This window comes from Mercenaria mercenaria, chromosome 15 (assembly GCF_021730395.1).
Source record: "Mercenaria mercenaria strain notata chromosome 15, MADL_Memer_1, whole genome shotgun sequence".
Lineage (NCBI taxonomy): Eukaryota > Metazoa > Mollusca > Bivalvia > Venerida > Veneridae > Mercenaria > Mercenaria mercenaria.
The window spans coordinates 46,080,680-46,105,783 of record NC_069375.1 but is presented as its reverse complement, the minus strand read 5'-3'; the positions used below and the strand labels follow the sequence as shown (position 1 = coordinate 46,105,783).

The window sequence follows — 25,104 nt, the reverse complement described above, 5'->3', positions numbered from 1 at the left end:
TTTCGGGCATGCCAGGCTCGAATTTACCGTACTTTTTCAAGACATTAGATAAGACAGTGTAAATATAATAATTACCCGCTGAGAAAGGCTGTAAGATTAATAACAAAACACCAGACTGTATAAAGTAAAACATATAAATAGGGTTAATCTAAGATATACGTCCCGCAATGTACTCAACAACTTTTCTGCAGTCAGATCATCAATAGCCTAACTTTTAAGGGCATGACTGAGAAAGTTGTAAGACAAAACTCTATCTATTCCTTCCGCCCATTTTTGTAGGATTTAGGAGAATTTTAAGCATCACGGAGTCATCGCACTGAGAATTGTTTATTTTATTGAATTACCATTTGATTTCTTCGTGTAATATTTCATACACGTAAAACTTTGGATAAGAACTAAAATTTCTCCTTGTCATTAAATAATGTATCGATAAGTAATAGCATTAATTCAAGTTTTCAACGACAAGGAGTTGGGACATGATATTTGCTCTAACGTACGTTCTTGGTTAAAATAGAAAAAGTGGAAATTTCACAGGTCGCTCAACACGACATAAACGAAAATAATGCAGGCTCGGTTTGACTGAGCCTGTTTATGGACGGTAGTGGAAATGCATGCTACCGTCCACGCCCTCTAGCCCCGGGTTGAGCAGAACTCAACATTTACACATGCTACAAGTATAAAAATAATTTAGAGATATCCGCAGATGTGTTCTAAACCGAGTCCTCTATCATTTTGCTTGGTTTCGTTCTGTGCTTTAAAAGAATCTTCGTCTAGAATTTACTAACCTACACAACAGCAGTCTTTATGGGTCGTGATGTCTTCTGCCGGAATCAGTTTTTTAGATCTTTGGTATAAGTCTATAAATAATTGAGTTTTGCTCAAACCAGTGATAGGGGACATGAAGATATTACACGTTACATTACTCAGTCAAAGTGAATCTGCTAATGTTCTGTTTAGTTGTGTTCTGTGCATTCAAAAGATTTATTCCTAACATTGGTATCAGCGCTATATAAAATGCATAACGTAAATTACTGTATAATATAGTATCATACCATTCTCCTGTATAAAATAGTATATACTGTCAGTTTCAAAGAAGGTAATAGTTACAATGTATATTCCATTCTTTATTTTTATTACGTTGATAACATTGCATGTTAAATTGATTGCAATTGATTTCCTGTATCTTTTCTAAAGTGGTATGAGAAATAACTGGCGCAATTCAGTTGGTCTTTTTCTCTATATTTTTGAGAATAAGTTAATGCTTTAGAATTGCCACTCATCGCTGTGAGTTCGAAACCTCGTTTGGTGTGTACAGTACGACATGGGAGGAAGTGTGGAAGGTCGGTGGTTCTACACAAGTACTTCCACCCCGTGCCTAAACTGTTACGTTACATGGACATAAAATGGTAACGAAACCTTTTTTTTTTAAACAATAAGCATATGGAATAGGCGCTTTAAGAACAACCTGGAGACTTTGCTATTTCTTTTGTAAAAAATGCCACAATAACATCTAGTTAGTCAAAAGGTGTTAAGGATAAACATCTTGCCATTCAAAACTTGTTTACATTTTTACCAGAGGTGAAAACACCATGTTTTTACAATGAGATATAGAGATATAGCATAGAAAGAAAATCATTTTCTATTCTTTCAGTCAGAGTTATCGCGGTCATCAACAGAATGCCCACAGTATAGACGTTTCAACCTGATCAATATCTAAGCGTTATTCATTGTTACAAATTTGCAGGGACTAAATATTACACTCATGTAAATCAGGGTATACTACATATATTAAATGGTCCATGTATGTATCAATAATTTATATTACATCATGGTCACTACGTACACTGAAACACAGATCTGATAAATAATTATGGATTTTAACATGTTTGAAATTTATTGAAGTGTTGTAATACCGGTATACTTCTATCTAACGAACAAAGTATGCGTGCGCCTAATCTAATTAAGTAAAATATCGTTAATCGCTTTTGGTATATTATTTTTACTATTTACCCACAGAAATGTGCATGCTAATTTACCTCATATATTATGTAGAGCAATTAAACGTATATTATTTACAAATTAACCATGCCCTTTATTGTTATTTCAACGTACCGTTAGAGTCATACAATAAATGATATTTAAAGATTCAGACAGGGCATTTGACTTACTATTCTTAGTTACTAATGAAAACTTTTCAAATTGTTATTTTGAAATAAAAGTTCTATACTTTTTAACTACATGCTTGTTTTTTTCTCTCTTGTGTTTCAAGATGTAAATTCTTTAATAAGGAAGTTTTGCGTAGATATATAGGTTTACACAAGATAGTTTTAGCAGTCGTCATTGGCCTACATTCTAGTTTCATAACCTCTTCACATTTTATCTCCATTCCATCAGAAAACATTGTCAAATGTTTTCTGCTTTACAAAATGTTTGTTTTAAAACTTTAAATTGACAAAAGCATCGACATTACAACAATGTGTGTCCTATTTTACAAATATTAAAGGTATACTACACTTCGGGCCCGTCCACTTACTGTAAAATCATTTAATTTCGTGGGCACGAAATTTCGTGGTTTTGGTCAAAACGGCAATTTCGTGGGGATATGAATTCGTGGATTTCAACTTTTGAACATAAAATGAATGGGATTTTTACCTGTTCGTTGGGATTAAATTTTATGGATTGACTCAACCACGAAATCCAGGAAAATTAGTCCCCCACGAATATTAATGATTTCACAATAGTTCAATAGGGAGAGCGCAGATCTACGGATCACGGGGTTCCAAGTTCGAGACCTGGGCGAGGCGTATGTTCTCCGTGACGATTTGAAATAAAAAGACATTATGTCTCTAATCATTCGTCCTCCACCTCTGATTCATGTGGGGAAGTTGTCAGTTACTTGCGAAGAACACATTAGTACTGTACCAGAATCCAGGAACACTGGTAAGGTTAACTGCCCGCCGTTACATACCTGAAATACTGTTGAATTGTTATGACGCCTTTACCACCGCCCAATTATTAAACAAACCAGTAAGGCCAGTGGTTTGCAATAATGATTGGCGGAATTAATAAGAATAATGATGTGGATTTTTGATAGTTATATTTCTTATAATAGTAGCTTAACATATTTGTTATTACCAATACTGTTAAAAATAGACGTGAAACAGACTGCGGCATATTTTACCTAAACAAAATTGCTTTACTTCTGCAGCACTTTCATGCAATACAATGTTGCTTAATGTCCATTTACCAACTGTAATATGAACAGTGTGCTATGTACTATGTACTATGGCATTTGACAGATTACGTGATTATTATAGAACACATATTATAGGGTAGCAATCAACGACATGTAACTTAGATAAAAACGCTCACGTCATTCTCCCCTGCTGAATCAACACAGTATTACTTCTTCTTATAACACAAGCCCTACAGAAATGCGTGCTTGTGTATGTGTATGAATGTAAGAATGTATGTGTACATTATTATATTAAACACAAAAAATCATAGACAAAGTAAAATAAACAGACAACGAGTACGAAACTTAAAAAAGGGAGCAGTAAGGCATCACTGGGAACTTTAAACCTGTAAACAGTAGATCATAAAAAGCAAGGATGACTATCCAACCGCATCGTTACGCTTCAAAAACACAGCCTACCTAAAGCTCAACCCACAGTACACGGACGTGCACAAGACCAATCACACATAGAAAAACACACATAGAATCAAAGTCAAAGCAAGCACGTAAGGGCAAAACGAACAAATATAGGAACATAGGGGGACACAGTCTTGGTACGGTCAGTGGCAAAACCACAAATTGGGAACTTTAACCAGTTGGGACCAGTTTATAGTGCGCACATAGCCTCTGTTTTATCCCAGCAATCCCTGCCAGGTGAATCACTAGCAAAAGTCATGGCAACAGTAGACATGACATGTAACACACAAAAATGCTCTTGTGAATTTATATAACAAGCAAACGTTAAGAACCAAAAACGCGTTTACTCAATGCCTTTGCAGAAGACAGAGCATTCAGAGAAACACCCTTAAGGACAGACGAAACAGGTCAGAAAGCAAATATCAAAACAGCTGAGTCGTCGGATGTAAAAACTGCCTTTCATAGAGTCCTCCGCTTGTTTCATTAGAAACAATCAAAGAGGGAAACGCACATCCCCTTGAAAATCAGGTTTTGACATACCTCTTTAAATTACTATTGAATTCCAAAACCAAATCTGAATTACGGTAGTAAAATGTAACAACATATTTACGAAATTTATAAAAACGGTGGCCTTGCTGAAGAAGTTTATTTGTATTATATAGATTACGTTCATTGAAATACTCAACATGACTACACGCAAACCGAATTAATTGAGAAGTAGATATCCCATAAGATATTGCATGGGATACATTCTTATCCAAATGGGACGAATTAACAATACTAAATAGTGAAATTCATCCCTCTTACAATGACTTTTATTAAGTAAAATACTGTCATAAATAGGGAGATGCAAATCTAAAAATAAAGCAGTACTTCCGAAATTGGAAATCGTTTGTTTTATCTAACTGGAGCTCCCGGCGGTATGTGGTATCCAACAATTGAACAGAAAATGGATTATCCAAGCCTCATTTCTAGCTTCAACCATGTCACCATGGAGAGTCTCCGTATGACCTTTAATTGTGTTGGTGTGACGTTAACTGCCCCCACCCCATAAAAAGATAAATAATAATCTTTAAAGAATAAACATTCAAGCTCGGTTATATATAATGATAAGAATTCGAATGAACAAATGTGCATAACCTTAGGACTGCTGGCACATTTTATGCAGGCTAAACTTGGAAACGAAAATCGCATTTGCATTGGTCTATAATCAGGAGTCACGCACAGGGGCACCCCGTTTAAATGTATGCGCGTGAACTTCTTCTTCTTTTTTTCTGCTAATGGGTGTCAATTTTCAGCACTCTCTAACGATTTGAAAATAGGTCTACCTGGACTTTAGCAAATATTTGAATGAGTTGCTTTAATGGTTATTTCCCTTAAGATGTTTACATTTTATTCATTGGTTGTGACTTGTTGATCGAGGTTGTTGATACTGAATAATACAATCATTGTTCGAAAGAGGAAAATAGTTCAACAATATACATTTAAAGATATGACGATAACACCTTTCCTATTAAAGGTGGCCTGTCTTAATAGGTTTAGCTGAAAAGATATGCTTGTCAAGATTCGGGCAATACAACACTTTAGCACAAGAAAAAGTAATGTTCAAATGTAACAAATAAGAATTATAATGGTTCATATCTAGTTTCTTATCTTTAGCTCAGTATGATGAGATCTTAAGATAAAGATTTGACTAAGTACCTTTAGCATGTCCTCAAAAATGATACAAATATCTGCCACAAGAGTTTAGCATATATTTTTGACACAAGAGTTGTAACCGAAATTCGGAATGTAAATTGAAATACAAACACAAAGTAATGTCAACTGTTGTGCTTTTTGTTTGCACTTGGTCTCTTCATACAATTATGAATGATAAGCTTATATATTTGTCAAAGATGTCGGCTAATTGTTAGAACACGGTAAGATAAAGATAGGAAGAGATTGTTACTACCCCGACCCAGCTTATATGTACATATATTTGATTTTTAAAACATGAATAGCATAAAAGTATGATATGTAAGAAAGTAATTCTCATACCATTTTACAGAAATGACTTTTGAGGGGTGTTGCACTTTCCATTATAGTCTGCTATAATTTTGCTAAGTTGCATTCTGTGCTTCCACAGGGGGTTCTTATAGATTACATTTGAATGATATGAAGGGTGGGAGCTTATAAATAGTAGAATCATATTAGTTACGGACATGCTGTTAAGTTTTAGAAAACTAGTTGAAATTGCTATATGCACCCTTCTATACGGCCATAACGAAAGATAATAGGTAAAGGTAGATTTCTCGGAAGCACAGAGCACCAAAACCACAGCCTCAGAGTCACGCATTTGCAAAGTAGGCCCACAACATAAAAGAAGATGCAATGGAAAACTATTACAGACGGGTTGCTTCAAACATCTAACAAGTACATGTTAATTTATGCCAAATATAGAAAGAGGGGGAAGTGGTAAGGGGTAAAATGTGGGGGGGGGGGGTCTAAATAATTTTGTCACGATACAGACGATGACACATCTGAGAATGTCTAAATCTAAGTAGTTTTGATAATTTTGGAAGATTATATATCAATGTTATTGCTCAAACATGACAGATCTCTTGATATTTATCATTACAATTAAGCTAAAGGCTTGCACAATGAAAACATTGTATAGTTATTTGTACTTTCAGGTTTCAGAACGGGTCTAAATTGTAATGAATGTCTTATAAAACTGTCATTCTTTCCAGATACAAGGGTGATTATTGAAACATTAAACCATATTCAGGCTTCTGATTCTACGTAAGAATCACACACCAATAGTTACGATGGACTTGCTGCGGGGTCGCTAAACACTAAAACCGAAGCTGCAAATGTCTTTTGCTTGCCTAAAGATCCAGCCAGAAACTCAAACTGTATTCGAATCAGTTAAAGCAACACAGTATGACAAACATAATATAGGAATCCTATTCTAAAGAAGTCCCATGTTTCGAAAACAAATATCATCATGGTCCCTAATGAGAATGTGCGTCACCAATAGTACAAAATAAGAATATAAAGAATATAAATAATAATGTTTGGGTTTCCTTCTCATTGAGCAGCACCAGAATAAGTTGGTCTCGACGGTGGCCCTGAACGCTCAAATATCTCAACAGCTACAGATCATAACAGACCCCATTTCTACTGTGTCCGAGTAATATCACTGAAATAAAAGTAAAAAGGGGAAAGACTTTATCTGCGCTATGTCTTCTTTATTTTTGTTTTCTAAATGCGATAATATTTGTTTCGATACAGTATAAGCGCCTTTGAACGTATATTACATATGAAAAGGGCGCTCAACAAATCTGGTATAATAATAATAAAAACTGAATAAATAAATTCTTCATATAACCAGTAATCGATTTTCTAATAAATAAGATCCGCTTTTACATAAAAGTTTAAATATTCTTTGCTGGTATGAAAGTATATACTGGACTTTTACTTTCATGTAACACACTACAATTAGGAAAATTAAAGTAAATTTAGTTGTCATGATAGATTTAAGATGACATTTTTATTATAAAACATTCATTGCTCATTCTTCAAAATGCACCGGCGCTGATTCACAATTCAGATTTAAAGAGTAGCGTATTCTCAGACCACCATTAACATATTTCCTGCGCTTCTATTTTACGTAGTACGAAATTCAATTTTATGGCAATAGCTATTTATAATGTGCTAAAATATTATGTAAATGAGGATATGTATATACATATAAGTAGAATTTATTCTAATATGCTTGTTAAAGTAAAGCCAAAGTAATGTCGATTTCCATCACGCCTGTTATATATTGAATGAAGTCAGTTTACAGCTTAAATGATACATACACATACGTGCATTCTGTTTAACTATAAAAATTACAAGCAAGGTGGTTCCTTTAAACTTTGACTAGCAATCTACTACATACTACCAATAGTAATGAGTGAGAGAAGCTTTGCTGTTTATGAAATCAATATCCTCCTTGCTAATTTTACTCTTGAACATGTGCTTGATAGTACTTTAAAATTTATATTTGCATACGTTCTTTCTATTAGGGAAACCAGACGCACAATCGAGTGCAAAATGGATTTTTAATATTACGTGGTGTTAATATTTCAGAAATGCAAAAGAATCTATTCTGTCGCCGATAATTAAGAACTATATTTTTCGAAACTATATACAAATATACGATATTGGCTGTAAGCAAATGCGCCGAATACTCGTCTTCACCATATCGGGTCATGCCAAATGTTTGGATAAAGTCAGATTATAACCTGATTAGTTAGAATTCCTTAACTGTGTGAAAGCCAGTTATCAATACCTTGTGTTAGATAGTTTCAGCGCTATCGCTGAAATTAGATGTATGAAAAGGTTCAGTTTTGTAGTCTTCCTCTTTGTTTGATACTGCTTTTTTCAATCTGATTCTCTGTTCCAGACTAGTAACATCTGACTGCGAGTATATGATGATATTTCATACATGTTTGAAGGAATAGCTTGAATGGTATAGCCGTTAAAGATTGTTGTATTTTGTTTGTTGTGAAGATAATATATACAGACACTGAAACATGAAAATACTGTTAGGGAGAGAGAAATATTTTAACAACACGGGGGTTAAATTATAAAGAAAACACCCTTGCTACTAAAGGTAGCCTATCTTAATATTTACAATCCAAAGTATAAACTTCTAAAAATGTCGGATAATACGAATCTTTTGTACATTTTTCAAACAGTATGTTGAAATGTAGGATACAACGCCAAACAAAGCAGATAACCTATACTGGGTCGTAGGAATTAGATTTTTATAACAGTTTTCCTTTCATAATTAACTCTGAAAAACGATGGCTTAGAAGTCTTACAATTTCATAAAGTACCTTTACAGTGTCCTAAGCTTACTACAAATACCCATCTTACGACTTGACGTTCCATTTGAGAAACATTCGAAGTCACTGAAGCTTCATTTATTACGAAACAAAATGTTTCGTTTTGTAGTGCTGACTTTTCTTGGGCTCTTTACATGTACCTGTTCTCATCAGGAGACTATGGATGGTAAGTTAAAATCTTTCTTCGACGTTGAAGGACGATTGCTAGATCATGATAAGAAATTTGATAAACAAAGGGAAATGATTGCTTCTCTCATGAAACAGCTTCAAGGTAATCGATATGATTGCATTAGTAGCAGGTTTATAAGAAAGTCTCATATTATCTGACATAAATATTTTACAAAATATCACGAGATCTTGTAACGGAGCCGGGGAGATTCTTTATGTAGTGTGAAGAAATTAGTGAGGCATAAATAACTAATGATTAGACATGTAATCAAACATATTCAGTAGCGTACCGCGTTACTGAAAATAGTACAAATATTTTCGTTTATTGTCTCAATACCAAACATATTTGGTCTGTTTCCTGCATACGTTAGATCCGACTGTAAACACAGTACATAATTACTTTCGAATGAAGATCGAAGGCTAGTTGTTTTGCTACTTCTGATGTTTATAGGAAGTACTAATCAAAACATAGAACAAGATGTATTAGATACAGCAATTAAGTTTTCTGACTGTATATGCTTTCCTTTTCAAAGGCAAAGGCAATTACTGAAACAGTGAATAAATCTGATATGTCTACAGATTTTTCTACACAAAACACAGTCCTGAGCTACGCTGCTAATAGTTACACTCGCTGGGGTCGTTCTACATGCCCAGATAACGCCACTCTTGTTTACGAAGGGTCTGCTGCTGGATCATATTTTTCACATAAAGGGGCTGCTGGTAATCACCTTTGCCTTCCTAGAGATCCAAACTGGGAAAACAACACGGAAACACCACATTCGTTGGCCTTTATCTACGGAGGAGAGTACGAGACATATCAGGGCAGCTTTAACACTTTGAATAACCATGATGTTCCATGTGCGGTATGTCGTGTCCCGAGGACCAATATCATCATGGTACCCGGAAAGAATATCTGTTACAGAAGTTACAGTTTGGAGTATAAGGGTTATCTAATGGCAGGCTACCATGATCATCCCGCTGCTACAGAGTATGTCTGCGTTGATGGCGAAGCTGAACAAGCGAGAAATTCCAGTGTTTCTAATCACAATGGAGTGATGTTCTATTTCGTTCGAGCAAAATCTGGCTCTTTGAAATGTCCACCATATAAAGAAAGCGATGACCTTACATGCGTCGTGTGTTCATTTTCTCCATAGATTATGACTTTTTGTATTTGCTGTTTACTTAAAACTTTTAATTAACAAACGTTTTGTCAGTTGGATTCAACATAGTTCAAAAATGTGGTAGGTATTAATGTATTGTCGCTAAATATAGTAATACATTTCACTTGGATGATATTATTAATTTTTAAATGATGGAAATCCGTTTCATCTGTATGTATTCGCTTGCATAGTTTGTTACATTCACTTTAATCTGCAAGCGCCCCCTCAGGCCCTAGCCTTCCCCCAACACACATGTACGCACAGTGGTATTTCTTAACAACACCAAAGTGATTCTATGTTTACAAAGGTCTATGTGAACAAAGGACTATAGAGAAACACAAAGAGTCTAAGATCAAAAGTTATGTCATTACTAAATAGATCTGTAGATCCTGATCATAATTCATTACATCTGTAACGAATCACCATGTTAAATGAACCATAAAGACATCTGGACTGAATTCTGAGCAATAAGTGATGCGTAAAGATGTATTAATAAATCATTACCTCTCATACAATTGCTTGAAGAAGTATACATTGAAAGTAAAAGTTATCATTTGTATGAAAAAAATAAACAACTACAACCAATGTTTTATTTCTTGTACGTTAATTATTCGTCTCTTATTAATTCGTCTCTGATACCTATATTCTATATCTAATATTCAATTAGCATGATATGATGTATAGGTCTTTTTCATATATATGACATCAAACTTTACATGTAACCATATAACGACATGTGAACTTATCTCAAATTGTTGATGCAAACAGTATTTCAATGACAATTAAATTAAATGATTCTTTTTTACATTTGAATGTTTTACATTTGTTTTGAAAACATGATATTTTCATTGAAATAAAAAGTGTCTTTAGACAATTCCAAGCAAGTTTCTAAAATGTCTATTATTCTTGAGCAAGTCCCAATATGTTCAAAATATAAACATCCTGCCACTGTAGTTTGACTAATGCATATATATATCTATTGCATATTTTATGAAAACAAAGAGTAACATTTTAACATTATTTATATTGTCTTAGTTGCATCGGAAAGAAATTTATAATAAATGAGGTCATAAATGCTTTAGAATGCAGCACATTTGTCGTTTGTAAGTAGTAGTTTGGACAGGATGAAGAAGTACACTAAAATAAGATGGAGCAGTGCCTTGCAAATTTAGTAACTCGAAAAACCAACACTAGAACTTTGAACACCACTTTTGCATTTACAAGGAGCCAATGTAGTTGTTTCAAGATGTTAGTAACTGGTTCATTAAATGAAGCATTGTCACCAACTCGTGCAACATGATTTTGAATTTAATCTGATATGCAGGTATGTCGGTAAAAAGACCATTGCAGAAATCAATATGAGAATGAATTAAACCATGCACTAGAACTTCCGTTGATTTTTCTGAAAGGTGTTTTCGAATTCCTGTCAGATACTTCAGCTGACCATATGCAATTTGACATTTATTTCTAATGCTAATGTGTAAGTCAAAATTCAGAGTATTCCACATGCACACCAAGATCTCTTACATGATCAACGCATTTCACTTCATAACCACCAACATTTACACTCGTGATATTAACTTTAGTAAGCTGATTCTTAGTTCTACAGATGTTAATTTACGTTTTTGAATTATTCATCTTCAGTTTGAATTTCGTCATCCACGTAATAAATTGTTTAATTAAATTAGCTTGAGGCTGTAGAAACATTTGAAACACAACATGTTATAAAGCATGTGTTGTTTAGTGTGATATTTCCTTCACGAACACATGTCTTGCTTGAACTCAGAATGACTGGCGTTACATATTTGCCTGGAGTGCAAAATCTGAATCTAATAATACCGTTTATCTGTATGGTATAAAATGTAATGTATCCGTATACATGATATATTATGTGTTTGCTATTGTCACAAACTGACATACGGGCCTCATAGATTAAATGCAGGTATTGCATCATCTTTTTGTAAATTTTTGAGTTATTGAGGTTAATGTCTGATTTTTCACCTCTCATGTTTTTCTGTATTTCATAACTTAAATTTCCATGTAAATTTTATTCAATTCGGTTCAGTAATAAGAAAGTTGATATTTTATAAACTTCAGTAATTCATGTTTTTATCCCCAAAACCACTATAACGGGCCTTAAATTGTTCTATTCAAATCCGCGCCAAAGTAGTCCAATTTCCCGTCTATATCGTGAATCCCGTGAAAATAAAAATAGTCAAAGTACACGCATTAGCCGTGATTCCAAGAAATTTAGTATTTGGCGGGACATTACCCTACAAATAGACTGGGCTAGATAAGCCAAGCGCACACCACATTTCGACATTTGACGAATCTACGTCAGATTTATTTTTCTTGGTAGAAATTTATGCTCGATCGAGGTAAGAAATTTATTTGTTAGATTTTTGTATGATTTTTAAATTACGATTTTTATTTAGTAAATTTTTGTTCACTCTGCATAATTTTGCAACATTTACTTTTCGGCATGTGATTTTGGCTAGTTTTGGTATGTCAGGATGATTTATTTAATTTTTCAGATTTTTGTAAATTATTTCGAAAGAGGAGTCTAAAATGTTTCTTTTTTATAAGCTATAAGATTTGTACTGAAATTTGTGTAACATGATAATTGTAAAGTACTCTTTGTCATAAACATAATTATGTCAAGCATTTCGTTGTTAATTATGGAACGCCGATACTGCACTGCATTGTAATGTTACATCTATATGGCAAGTCTAAGACCTTATATGTAACATGTTATTGTAATTTGAAATTATTTTGTGCCAGTCTATAGCACATCTAAACAGTGTCCGTTTGGTTGTATGGCATTTGATATTATATTGATACCAGCTATTTTATAACGTATAACGAACGTTTGAATTACAATGAATTTTGTTAATTTGTAGCTGTAAATAATAGCTGCAGTTTATCATTTCCATATCTATATTTTTTCATTATATACTTTTCATATATATTCCATACTTTAAATTTAGACTTTTAAGTAATTAATTTTAAAAATAATGGAAGTAATAAGTGACGTATTTTAATCACGTGACGTATGAACTTAGTAGCACATATATTTTGTATAAGATGCACATATTATTTATGGGAGCCTACGGTATGGTGTACCCAAAGGAGCAGTTTTATGCCCTGACTTTTGTTTTGCTATGGTGCTTACCATATGTTATATATTTTAGCTTCTTCCGCCAGACGACTTTTACCTGGTGATGATGTCATAACCCGGAAGTACAATACGCGAGGTTCACTTGTCTTCACTCGCCTGGATGTGATTTTCCCAGCGCAGAGCTTTCGTCCCATGGTTGTGCCGTAAACCGCAAAGACGATGATTTTTGTTATCCTCTGAAGTCAGCTCAGGGATGCAACAACGTATTTACGGTTTAAAGGGACTTTACTTGAAGATATGTTGTATTTCTGTGCTACTTAAAGTTCGAAATGAACGGAAACAACTGTGCCACGTCACGTTAAAACGGAACTGTCAGTGTAAGAACTTTATGTTTAGAGATACTGAGCTCAGATTTTCCTTTCTTTCTTTCTTATAATCTGATTTTTTTTCATTCATCATTTATTCATTGTAAATAATCATTTTCTGTAAATAAATTTGTAAATATTGTAATGGGTGTTGATTTGTTCTGATGGTTATTGTCCCCGGTACGTCCATCCTTACACAGCTATGTACTTATGTAACGACGATTCACATACTAATTTACTTCAGTTCTAGGGAGAGAAATAAAGCATATTTAAGCCCTTTAGTTTAGTTAATGTTAAGAATACGCTTGAAAAGCATAGAGAATGCCAACTTTTCATTACAATAAGTATTAGACGGTCAAAGTGTTCCTATTCCTATTATCAATATGCAAGCTACAGCTACAAATGAATAAAAAGTAATCAATTTCTGTCAGTTTTAACCTTAAATGTTGTACCTGATGCGAAGCCAATGTGTGGGGAAATCACCTCAGAAATCAGGATTAAGTCTACTTTCCGAAATAATGTCACTTTTGCCCACAATACGCAAGTGATATATATCAATTTTGTCTTAAAATTCTGATCAGAAAATACCAGTTTAACCTGGATTCATGCAATTATTAAGCATCAAAGGTACTAATGCATCCGTTACTTTTTTCTATGTAAAAAAGCAATCCTGTATAACAGATTCTTTTCAGCATTTCACTTCCTTCGAGACTTGTCCTGAAGGGCTGTCCTTGACCAACCAAACATCATCACAAAATATGGAGTTGACCATCATCATGCAATGAAATCATGGTCAAGTGATTGAAACCTATGATGAAATCGTTAATATTGCCTAGGTAGACATCAGGCAATATCGACTTTCACTTTCATTTTACTCAACAGGTTCGACACAAACTTGGAAACATATAATATAGCTTAAATTCTCCACTGGGCATTCCTGTTTACAATCACGCATCAGCAAAGCTTATATATGACATGAAAATGACCTTTACTAGGCAGAAAAATGGCACTATATACTAATATACGGACTACAGTTGAGTGAACAGCCGGTGCATAGCCGGTGCATAGCCGGCTAATTTCTACAATAATGATTGTGCCTTAAGTATTTCATTAAATGCTTAAATGATATTTTGTCGCCGAATCACAGACTTATTCTAGTACGTGCATTCTCTCTCGCTATAAAAATTACACGAAGGTTCCTTTAAACATTGCCTAACAATCTAGTGAAAGGAGCTTTGCTGCATATGAAATCAATATCTTTCTTGCTAATATTACTCATTAAAGTGTGTTTGATAGTACTTTTATATTTGCATGCTTTCTTTCTGTTAGGGAAACCGGGCGCACAATCGAGTCCAAGGTGCTATTTTTATATTAGTTTTATAAACATTTCAGAAAATGTAAAGGAATCTTTTCCGTCGCTGATAATTGACAATTATATTTTTCGAAACTATATACAAATATACGATATTGGCTGTAAACAAATACTCCGATTTCTCGTCTTCACCATATCAGGTCATGTCGAATGTTTGGATAAAGTCAGGTTATCAACTGATTAATTAGAATTCCTCAATTGTGTGAAAGCCGGTTATCAATACCTTGTGTCAGATAGTTCCAGCGCTATCGCTGTAATTTAGATATATGAAAAGGTTCAGTTTTGTAGTCTTAGCAAAATCACCATTCTCTTTGTTTGATATTGTTTTTTTTTTCGTTCTGGTTCTCTGTTTCAGAATCTGACTGCAAGTATATGAAGATATTTCATACATGTTTGAAGGAACTGCTTTAATGGTATATCAGTTAATTGTTGTCTTTGTTTATTGAAGATTACAGATACAGACACTGAAATATGAAATTACTGTAAGGAAGAGGGAAAATATTTTAACAAGATAAGGAAAACACCCTTGCTACTAAAGGTAGCATGTCTTAATATTTTCAATCAAATGTATAAATTTGTAAAAGAAGGGCGAATGATACGAATCTCTTGTACATTTTTCAAACGGTATACAGAGCAGATAACCTATACCGGGTCGCAGGAATTAGATTTTTATAGTTTTTTTTCCATTTCATAATTAACTCTGAAAAACGAGGCCTTAGAAGTCTTACAATTTCATAAAGTACCTTTACAGTGTCCTATGCTAACTACAAATATATACCCATCATACAACTAGACCTACCATTTAAGACACAATTAAAGTCACTGAAGAATCATTTAATGCAAAACAAAATGTTTCGTTTTGTAGTGCTGACTATTCTTGGGCTCTTTACATGTACTTAGTCTCATCAGGAGACTATGGATGATAAGTTAAAGTCTTTCTTCGACGTTGTAGGACGATTGCTAGATCATGATAAAAAGATTGCTTCTCTCATGGAACAGCTTCAAGGTAATCGATATGATTGTAAAAGTAATAGATTTATAAGAAATATCTTAATATTTTATTTTACACAAGTATTTTACAAAATACTACGAGATCTTTAAGTAAGATTCTGATGTAGTTTAAAGAACTAAGTGCAGTAAGGCACAAATAACTAGTATTCAGACATGTAATCAGACATATTTAATAACTTATCGCGATATTAAAAATGATACAAATATTTTCGTTATCGTCTAAATATCAACATATTTGGTCATATGGTATGTTTGTGATACTGTCAAAGCAAAACACAGAACTTGAATTATTAAGGCTTGGTGTTTCTACGTCTGATGTTTACAGAACATATAACAAAATATAGTCGATACAGTAATTAATTATTCTATTGCTCTCTACACAAATGTATACGTCTTCCTTTTTAGATGCAAAAGCGATTATTGAAACAATGAATAGATCTCAGTCTGATTTGTCTGCAAAAGGGTCACAAACCTCAGTCCTGAGCTACGCTGCCAATACTTACACTCGCTGGGGTCGTTCTACATGCCCAGGTAACGCCACTCTTGTTTACGAAGGTTTTGCTGCTGGGTCAGATCATTCACATAAAGGGGCTGCTGTAAATCACCTTTGCCTTCCTAGGGATCCAAACTGGAATAACAACACTAAAACACCCAGTGCGTTGGCCTTAATCTATGGAGGAGAATACGAGACATTTAATGGCATCTTTCACACTTTGCATGACCATGATGTTCCATGTGCGGTTTGCCGCGTCCCAAGAACCAATATCATCATGGTGCCTGGAAAAAATGCCTGTTACCAAAATTACGTTTTGGAGTATAAGGGTTATCTAATGGCAGGTCACTATGGTCATCCAGCTTCTACAGAGTATGTTTGTGTTGATGGCGAACCTGAAAAAGCGAGAAATTCCATTGTTTCTAATCACAATGGAGTGCTCTTCTATTTTGTTCGAGCAAAATGTGGCTCTTTGAAGTGTCCTCCATATAAAGAAGACGATGACCTTACATGCGTCGTGTGTTCATTTTCTCCATAGAATTAACATCGTGTATTTGCATTTCAGTTACAAATCATAGTTAAGAAATGTGTTGACAATTGGATTCCACATAGTGCCGTTAAAGGTAGTCATAAGTTTCAAATGGTTTATAGTATCAACCTTTAAATGACGGATTTCCGTTTCATCTATATGTATTCGCTAGTATAGTTTGTTGTTACATTCAATTTAATCTACACGCACTTCTATTGGAATCATGAAATAAAAGATAGTGGGAAATGATAACAACCTTGGTAAGATTTAGTCTATTCATTAGAGGTAGATAAAGTATTCTTAACGGCGCCCCCCCCCCCCCCCCCCACACACACACACACCCTCTACCTCCATCACGCATTCGCTCTCTCCTAAATCGATTACATGTCCACGAAGTACTGCAGCGAAACACACAGAGTACAAACATTACGAAATAGATCCATAGACCCTGATCATAACCCATTACATCTGTAACGAATCATCCTGTTTACTGAACCATGCAGACAACAAGACGAATTCTGTGCAAAAAAATAAATTGATTTCAGACGTTTACATTTAAAGTGAAAGTGATTATAATTTGCATGAAAAAAAATAAGTACAACCAATGGTTTATTTTGCTTACATAATATTGAATTCGTAAGATGCATAGGCCCTTTTGATCTTTATGACTCCGTATTTAACCACATGACGTCATGTATATTAATGTACATTTGTTGATGTAAATAGTATTTTTATGACAATAAAATCAAATGATTTACTTACGTTTGTTTTATACATCTGATAATTACATTGAAAAATAAAAAGAATGCACTTAGACAATTCCGAACAAGTTTCTAATATGTCTATCTTTATTGAGCGAAGCTCTAGAAACTTAAAATACAAAGTTAACATTTTGAAACTATAGCTTGACTATTGTACATTAATATTTCTGTGAAATGTTTTATATAAATAAAAGATCATTTCTTGGCATTGTTATGTTGTCTTAATTATAGTTGCCTCGGAAAGATATTGGTGATGAATAGGCATGAATGAGATTTGGAGCCTGTTGTCTAAATTAGTAGAATTTGTTTCAGGATTCACCTTAAATTAATTAGTATAGAAATAGTAATTTTGTATCGGATATAGGATTCGATATGCTATTTTCGTGCTGATTATACATGTAAAGAGGGGCAACGTACTGTAAATATCGTATTATACTGCAAGAATGTCTGTAAAAGAAAGGTTGTTGATTTTATTTTAGAAGCCTGTTTAACGTCTGATCATCTCACCGTTTTTCGATTCGATCTAAAAATGATATTTGTTTCATACAGAGTTTCAGACAATGACATTAAACATGATAGTGGCGCATTTGCTGTTTTTGATATAGCGAACACTTCATGAAACTATTTTACACGGTTGCCAAACTGCAGATCATCTCTATAATTATACCAAGTAAATATCTGCTCTATCTAAATGTTTTTTTCCCTTAAAAGTCAGTATGAATCTAACATTAATGCTGTCCGAGATGTAACTGTTACCTTGTTCATTGTCACAGTAATTACTCAAAAGTCAGAATAAACTGTATTTAAGTACTAAACGTTTATCGCAACTAAATGGTATATTTGTTTCATGTGAAAGTGTACGATACGTAAACTTATCCATCTTTGAAGCAAGTAAAACGCAGGCCCGGATCCAAAAATTGTTGAAGGAGGGGGTGGGTTGTGGTGGGGTGGGGGCACCAGTCTAGAACGAAGACATCCCTGCCGGGGCGCATAGCGAGGTATTGGAGGGGGGTGCCTTTACCCATGTTATGGGGTCTTTCCTTGGAATTCTTTTTGAAATACAGGTATGAAATGGAATCCTCAGGTGCATTTATTGGTGGGTGTATTCCTCTTATTTTAGGGGATACGGGTTCTCCCCCTGGGAAAATATTGAAAAACAGGCATGAAATGGTGGCCTCTGGTGCAATTAAGGTATACATTTTGAGGTAATGGAGGGGTTACTCCTCTCTTGATGGGGAGGAGTCAGGAGGCTACCGGGCCTGATACGTAAACTTTTATTTGCGACAAGTTTGAATATTCACTTTAGGCCGAACGGTTTATTCCGCCTTCAGTTGTTTTCTGGCACGGCTTTTGTATGTCATTTGATTGCAAACAAGTGTATAAGGGCCATGATGGCCCTGTATCGCTCACCCGTGTACCATTGCTCAAAATGATATGATCAAATTTTGACATAGGGCACATAGGCATATACATTTTAACAACATTTGAACAAATTTTGTAGAGGTCCACTAGGCAATGCTACCTGTCAAATATCTAAGATCTAGGCCTTCTGGTTTATTTTTAGAAAATTTTTGAAGATTTTTCTATCTACAATCAAGAAACCCCATGGGGCGGGTTCAATTTGACCCCGGGGATCATGATTTGAATAAATTTTGTAGAAGTCTACTAGGCAATGCTACAGGTCAAATATCTAAGATCTAGGCCTTCTGGTTTATTTTTAGAAAATTTTTGAAGATTTTCCTATGTAAAATCAAGTGACCCCTGGGGCGGGTGTCAATCTTGACCCTGGGGGTCAAGATTTGAATGAATTTTGTAGAGGTCCACTACGCAATGCTACATGTCAAATATCTAAGCTCTAGGCCTTCTGGTTTATTTTTAGAAACTTTTTGAAGATTTTTCTCTGTAAAATCAAGTGACCCCTGGGGCGGGGGTCAAGATTTGAATGAATTTTGTAGAGGTCCACTACGCAATGCTACATGTCAAATATCTAAGCTCTAGGCCTTCTGGTTTATTTTTAGAATTTTTTTGAAGATTTTCCTATATAATATCAAGTGACCCCTGGGGCGGGGTCAATTTTGATTCCGGGGATCAAAATTTGAATAAATTTTGTAGAGGTCTACTACGCAATGCTACATGTCAAATATCTAAGCTCTAGGCCTTCTGGTTTATTTTTAGAAATTTTTTGAAGATCTTCTATGTAAAATTAAGTGACCCCTGGGGCGGAGTCATTTATGACCCCGGGGTCATAATTTAAACAAATTTTGTAGAGTTCCACTAGGCAATGCTACATGTGAAATATCTAAGCTCTAGGTCTTCTGGTTTATTTTTAGAAATATTTTGAAGATCTTCTATGTAAAATGAGGTGACCCCTGGGGCGGGGTCAATTTTGACTCTGGAGGTCATGATTTGAACAGATTTTGTAGAGGTCAACTAGGCAATGCTACATGTCAAATATCTAAGATTTTCCTAAGTAAAATCAAATGACCCTTGGGGCGGGGTCAATTTTGATCCCAGAGTCATGATTTGAACAACTTTAGTAGAGGTCCACTAGGCAATGCTACATGTCAAATATCTAAGCTCTAGGGCTTCTGGTTTTTGAGAAGAAGATTTTTTAAGATTTTCCTATGTAAAATAAGTGACCCCTGGGGCGGGGTCAATTTTGACTCCGGGGTCATGATTTGAATAAAATTGGTAGAGATCCACTAGGCAATGCCTCATACCAAATATCTAAGCTCTAAGGCTTCTGGTTTTTGAGAAGAAGATTTTTAAAGTTTTTCCTTTCGGTTGCCATGGCAACCAGAGTTCTGCATGGAATTCAATTCTTTGAATAATTTTTAAAGAAGATCATCCAAGAAACATCCCTGTGAAGTTTCATCAAAATTGGCCTGTTGGTTTAGGAGGAGATGTTGTTTAAAGGAAAGTGTGGACGGACGACGGACGTACAACGGACGGACGGACGGACGGACGCCGGACGGTGAGCGATCACAATACCTCACCCTGAGCACTTGTGCTCAGGTGAGCTAAAAACACATGTATTTTAACAATTTATAAATGTGAGTTTTTAAACGTTGAAAACTTTTCAGCAAAAATAAGACTCGTTGGCGCTAGAAAAAAAAACACCTTCTTATCCATGAATTCTTTTGATATATGTCTTTTTTGCCAGCAAGTGATGAATAGAGGAAGATTTAAGTCATCCGCTGATTAACAAGGTCATTCAGCAAGTCAGTCATTGTTTGGTATTTATTGCCTGACAGGTGACGAATATTTACCAGAAATGAGACTAGTGATAAAATGACAATTTAAAATCAATAAGCGAACTTTCAGATGGCAGCAAATGTTTCACCAAATGCCAAGTGTTATTCCTGCATTATGAGATTTAAACGTGTTGCTGGATAATTTGCATCATACATTAGTAATAGCAATGTTTGATACTTGGTGTAAGAGCGGTCCACCAATTTGACTTGATTTCAATACCTAAGATGTAACTGTATCAATTTCACACGGAAATTTCATAGTAATAACTACTCTTTTGGCAGGTATATCTGATAAATACAAATGAAATACAAATACAGTTATTAATTTTACTTGATAAAACACTGACGAGACAGGAATTCACTTATTGCGTTGTGTTACGATCCAGACATAGTCAAACCTTTAAAATAAAACACAAACCTCATTATTCAGTCTGCCATAAAACAAACTCTTGATGATAAATATTATATCACCCTATTAATCTGGCTATAGAATGAGCTTGTCATAGTTGATACGAACGTTCAGTATTCATTGCTACCTTTGAATAATTATAGATGTTAAAAGAATATACCTTACGAAACATGATAAAGTTGCAAACAGGTTACCAGCTAGACAACATCGGATACATAATTTCATATACGAATAATTTGACTGAGTGCGACTATAATTCAACATCAATTAGTGAGGCGTGACTTATCCGTTATCCTCGGTGTTAACCGCAGTATTGTTATGAGCTAAAAGTGCAGATACGTTTCCATGCATAAAGTTGATCTATAAACAGGTATTGTCGGGTGGTTTTATATGCTAAATCGTGGTTTAAAGCGTCGAAGTGTAAAACTTAACAAAAGTACAATTGTTCAAGTTTTAAATATACATTTGTAACAGGCTGAAAGTACTTCAGGCCTGACCGGGAATCGAACCCGGGACCTCTCACACCGGACACTCTACCACGTCGCTATAAATGCTAGCTCAATAGCAAGGAAGTATAAGTGCACCCTTATGCTAATAATACTTTACCCTACTACATACACCTCCTCCATTTTAGAATTCGTCCTAGAATTCTAAGAGTTCGAATTTCTGTGGGATGTTCCGAGGCGTCCATTCATATCTTTTCGTGAGTTATTTATGTTGGGTGCCAAATGTAACAGGCTGAAAATAATTCAGTCCTGACAGGAAATCGAACCGAGACCTCTCAAACCTAAGGCGGACACTCTACACGTCGCTATAAAAGCTAGCTCAATAGCAAGGAAGTGTAGGTACACCCTTATTTTCTACCCTGATACACATCAGTATCTTATACTGATATTCTTCATTGAGTACGGAACATATGGATTCTTTTAATGTAGTTATAAATGTATCAAAAACTATTTTAAACATTGCATTAAACTATATTAAATTAAGAAAAAACAACATCATAACTTACACAAACGTATTGTTTATTGAAAGATTATACAGGTTTCACTGTGAAACAATAGTGTCAATTTTAGTGACATTATAAATTTTTGATTTAAAGTCGATACATAGGATTTTACATAGTTATAGTTTATCCTTAGGTATATATCGCCTTGTGGAACAATTATTTTCAAGCTGCACTTATTTTCAATACATACTATTATAATAATCTATTTCTAACACCATAACTAATTTTGATATGGCACTGAGGCTTATAATTTATCTTTTTTATCGTAATTAAAACGATCGATATTAATGTTCAAGTTCACACCTATGTTGTTGTAAGACAACCATGCCCGTTCATATTTCTGTAAAATATCTAAGCTACTGAAAGGTGTTTCATTTATTTTCTATATACGTGCACATGGTGCACCGAGGATTAGTTTTGTACCATTTTTGCAACATAAATTGGTGTTTGTAATGTTTAGATTAAACAAAATATTGATAAGGATAAGGACAGTAAACATATAACTTAGTACAGGGATGAACGTTCTAGAATGGCCAATTTCGAGTATGATTCTTTGGCGTTTTTATATGTTAGGACACTGATTTCAACTATGGTTCTGGCGAAAATAAATATCATAATAATGATTAACAGATAAATGCATATTTAATTTCAGCAGTCCATTTATTCCTACACATATGTCTTGTTTTTATCAGCCTTCATATATTTTTGATCAACAGTTCTATTCAAATTAATGGTTTTGCAACATGTGTTTTTTTTCGTAAGCGCTGCATTACCTATTCGCCTGTTTGAATAATGCTTTTGATGCTTAGCTTTCAACCGAAATGTAAATACTAGCGATAAAACTAATGTATTGAGGTGTTTGAAAGATTAAATGTTCATTATAATAGCTGTTTGTTAAAACACGAACAAAAGTTGAGTTGAAAAAGTCAATTTCTAAGGAAGGAAAGTGGAATATACAATAGCGCAGGTATTATCATCAAAGAATATAAAAATCTATCGTCAAAATAAAGCATACATTCAGTACGATTCAAATAATGGAGCTCTGCGTGGCGCAGTTTTGAAACTCTCAGTGGCACAGACAACACAGGGACGTTGACACCAGTACATAATGTTTTCAAACATCATTCTTCAGTATCACTATGCTCCTAAGTTACAGGAAGTGTGATGTTATTTATTACATCAGAAATTCCCCTGATAAAACAACTGTAACACAAATGCATGATATGTAGAGCAATAAAATGCTCAAGTATCTACAATATAAGAAGAACTACAGAAGGCAGAGCAACAAAATGTGTTTTGATGCTTTCACAGTTTTGTTATATATTTATTTTATATTTTAATTGTAGATTTAATAGCCCGTGAGATTTTATGAAACTTAGGATACAGAAAAGTTATTCAATAATATAATCTGATCAAATTTAAGCTAACTTACAAAAGACTGGCATCGCCTCGTGTTCGAAATAATACTTACAGGGATTCTTATGCCAATAACTGATCAAAAGATAATAGGTAAGGGTAAATTTCTCGGAACCACAGAGAACAACAAACAGCCTCAGAGTCACGCATGAAGATTTGAAAATCAAGGTCAAGATCAAGATCAAGATTTGAAATCAGACATTTAATACTTCTAATAGATACAAGGTAAGGGTAGATCTCCCGTAAGCACTGGGCACCCAAAACACAGCTATAGAGCCATAGTAAAATCGCACTGTCCGTCCGCGCGTGTGCGTCCATGCGTGCGTCCGTGTAAATTTTTGTCCGGGCTGTAATTCTGCCACCCAAGAAGGGATTTTGAAATAACTTAGCATAAATGTTCACCATAATAAGATAACGTGTCATACGGGAGACTCAGCCCCTAACTTCAAGGTCAAGTGAAACTTAGAGGTCAACGTTTAAAACAGGGTGTGTTTAGTGTCTAGCCAATAACTCTGCCATTCATTAAGGGATTTTATAATGACTTGTCATAAATGTCCACCATAATGAGACAATGTGTCAAGCGTAAGACCTAGACTCCTAGCTCCAAGGTTAAGGTCACATCTAGAAGTCAAAAGTTAACAAGGTATGTTTTGTGTCCGATCCATAACTCATCCGTGAAGAGATTTTTAAATAACTTGGCATAAATGTTTACCATAATGAGACAAAAAGACCCAGTCCCCTAGCTCCAAGGTCAAGGTCAGAAGTCAAAGGTTAACAGGATCTGTTTCGTGTCCGGTTCATAACTCTGCCATTCTGGCTAGACATTTTGACATCCTACTTGCTTCAGCATATGTTATAATGATCCTGCTTATTTCTAAAATGAATTATTGTTCGAGCAAACCATGGCTCATTGCAATGCCCGTCACACAAGAGAGACGATCTGAATGGCGTCGTGTGTTTATGTTTTTCGTAGATGTCAAAACGTCATATGTGTTCAATCAAATGTCATTAGAAACAGATAACTTTTTAACTCCGCCGTAATTAAAAGAAGAACGTTAAACAACTCAATTAATACTGCATTTAACATATTTTTTGTTAAGATATCAACATATATCTGCGGATGTCTCTAAATTATATTCAGGTACTTATAACATGTGTAAAATGTTGAGTTCTGCTCAACCCGGGGCTAGAGGCCGTGGACGGTAGATTGCATTTCCACTACCGTCCATAAACAGGTTTAATCAAATCAAACCTGCAACATTCTCTGAATATTATTATATAACAATATCTTTTCGTACTATTTACTTATATATACTTAACTAAAATAGAGATGATATCTCGTATCTCAAAAGACCACCGTGTTCTTTAAAGAGTTTCAAAAACATTGAACTGTAATTCAAATTAAACTTGTTTGATTTAAATGTTTTGTTTCATTCTGTTTATTGCATAATTTGTAATTCTTCGTATATAATACTACCAGTTTAACATTATTGGCGTTTAATTAAGTATA

General features: G+C 34.5%; 1 protein-coding gene across 1 annotated transcript; it reads left to right on the top strand.

The window, feature by feature from the left end:
* The first annotated feature begins 15,500 nt into the window (after positions 1 to 15,500).
* On the top strand, positions 15,501 to 17,714 carry LOC123528146 (uncharacterized). The gene is made up of 2 exons (XM_045307890.2): positions 15,501 to 15,718; positions 16,129 to 17,714. The coding sequence occupies exons 1-2, from the start codon at positions 15,628 to 15,630 to the stop codon at positions 16,752 to 16,754; spliced, it is 717 nt and encodes a 238-aa protein (XP_045163825.2). The 5' UTR covers positions 15,501 to 15,627; the 3' UTR covers positions 16,755 to 17,714.
* Positions 17,715 to 25,104: the final 7,390 nt, after the last annotated feature.

Coding starts and splice junctions, on each gene's coding strand:
- LOC123528146 (XM_045307890.2), top strand. CDS start 15,628: ATGGATGATAAGTTAAAGTCTTTCTTCGACGTTGTAGGACGATTGCTA. Junction 15,719..16,128: donor TCTCATGGAACAGCTTCAAG/GTAATCGATATG, acceptor CTTCCTTTTTAG/ATGCAAAAGCGATTATTGAA.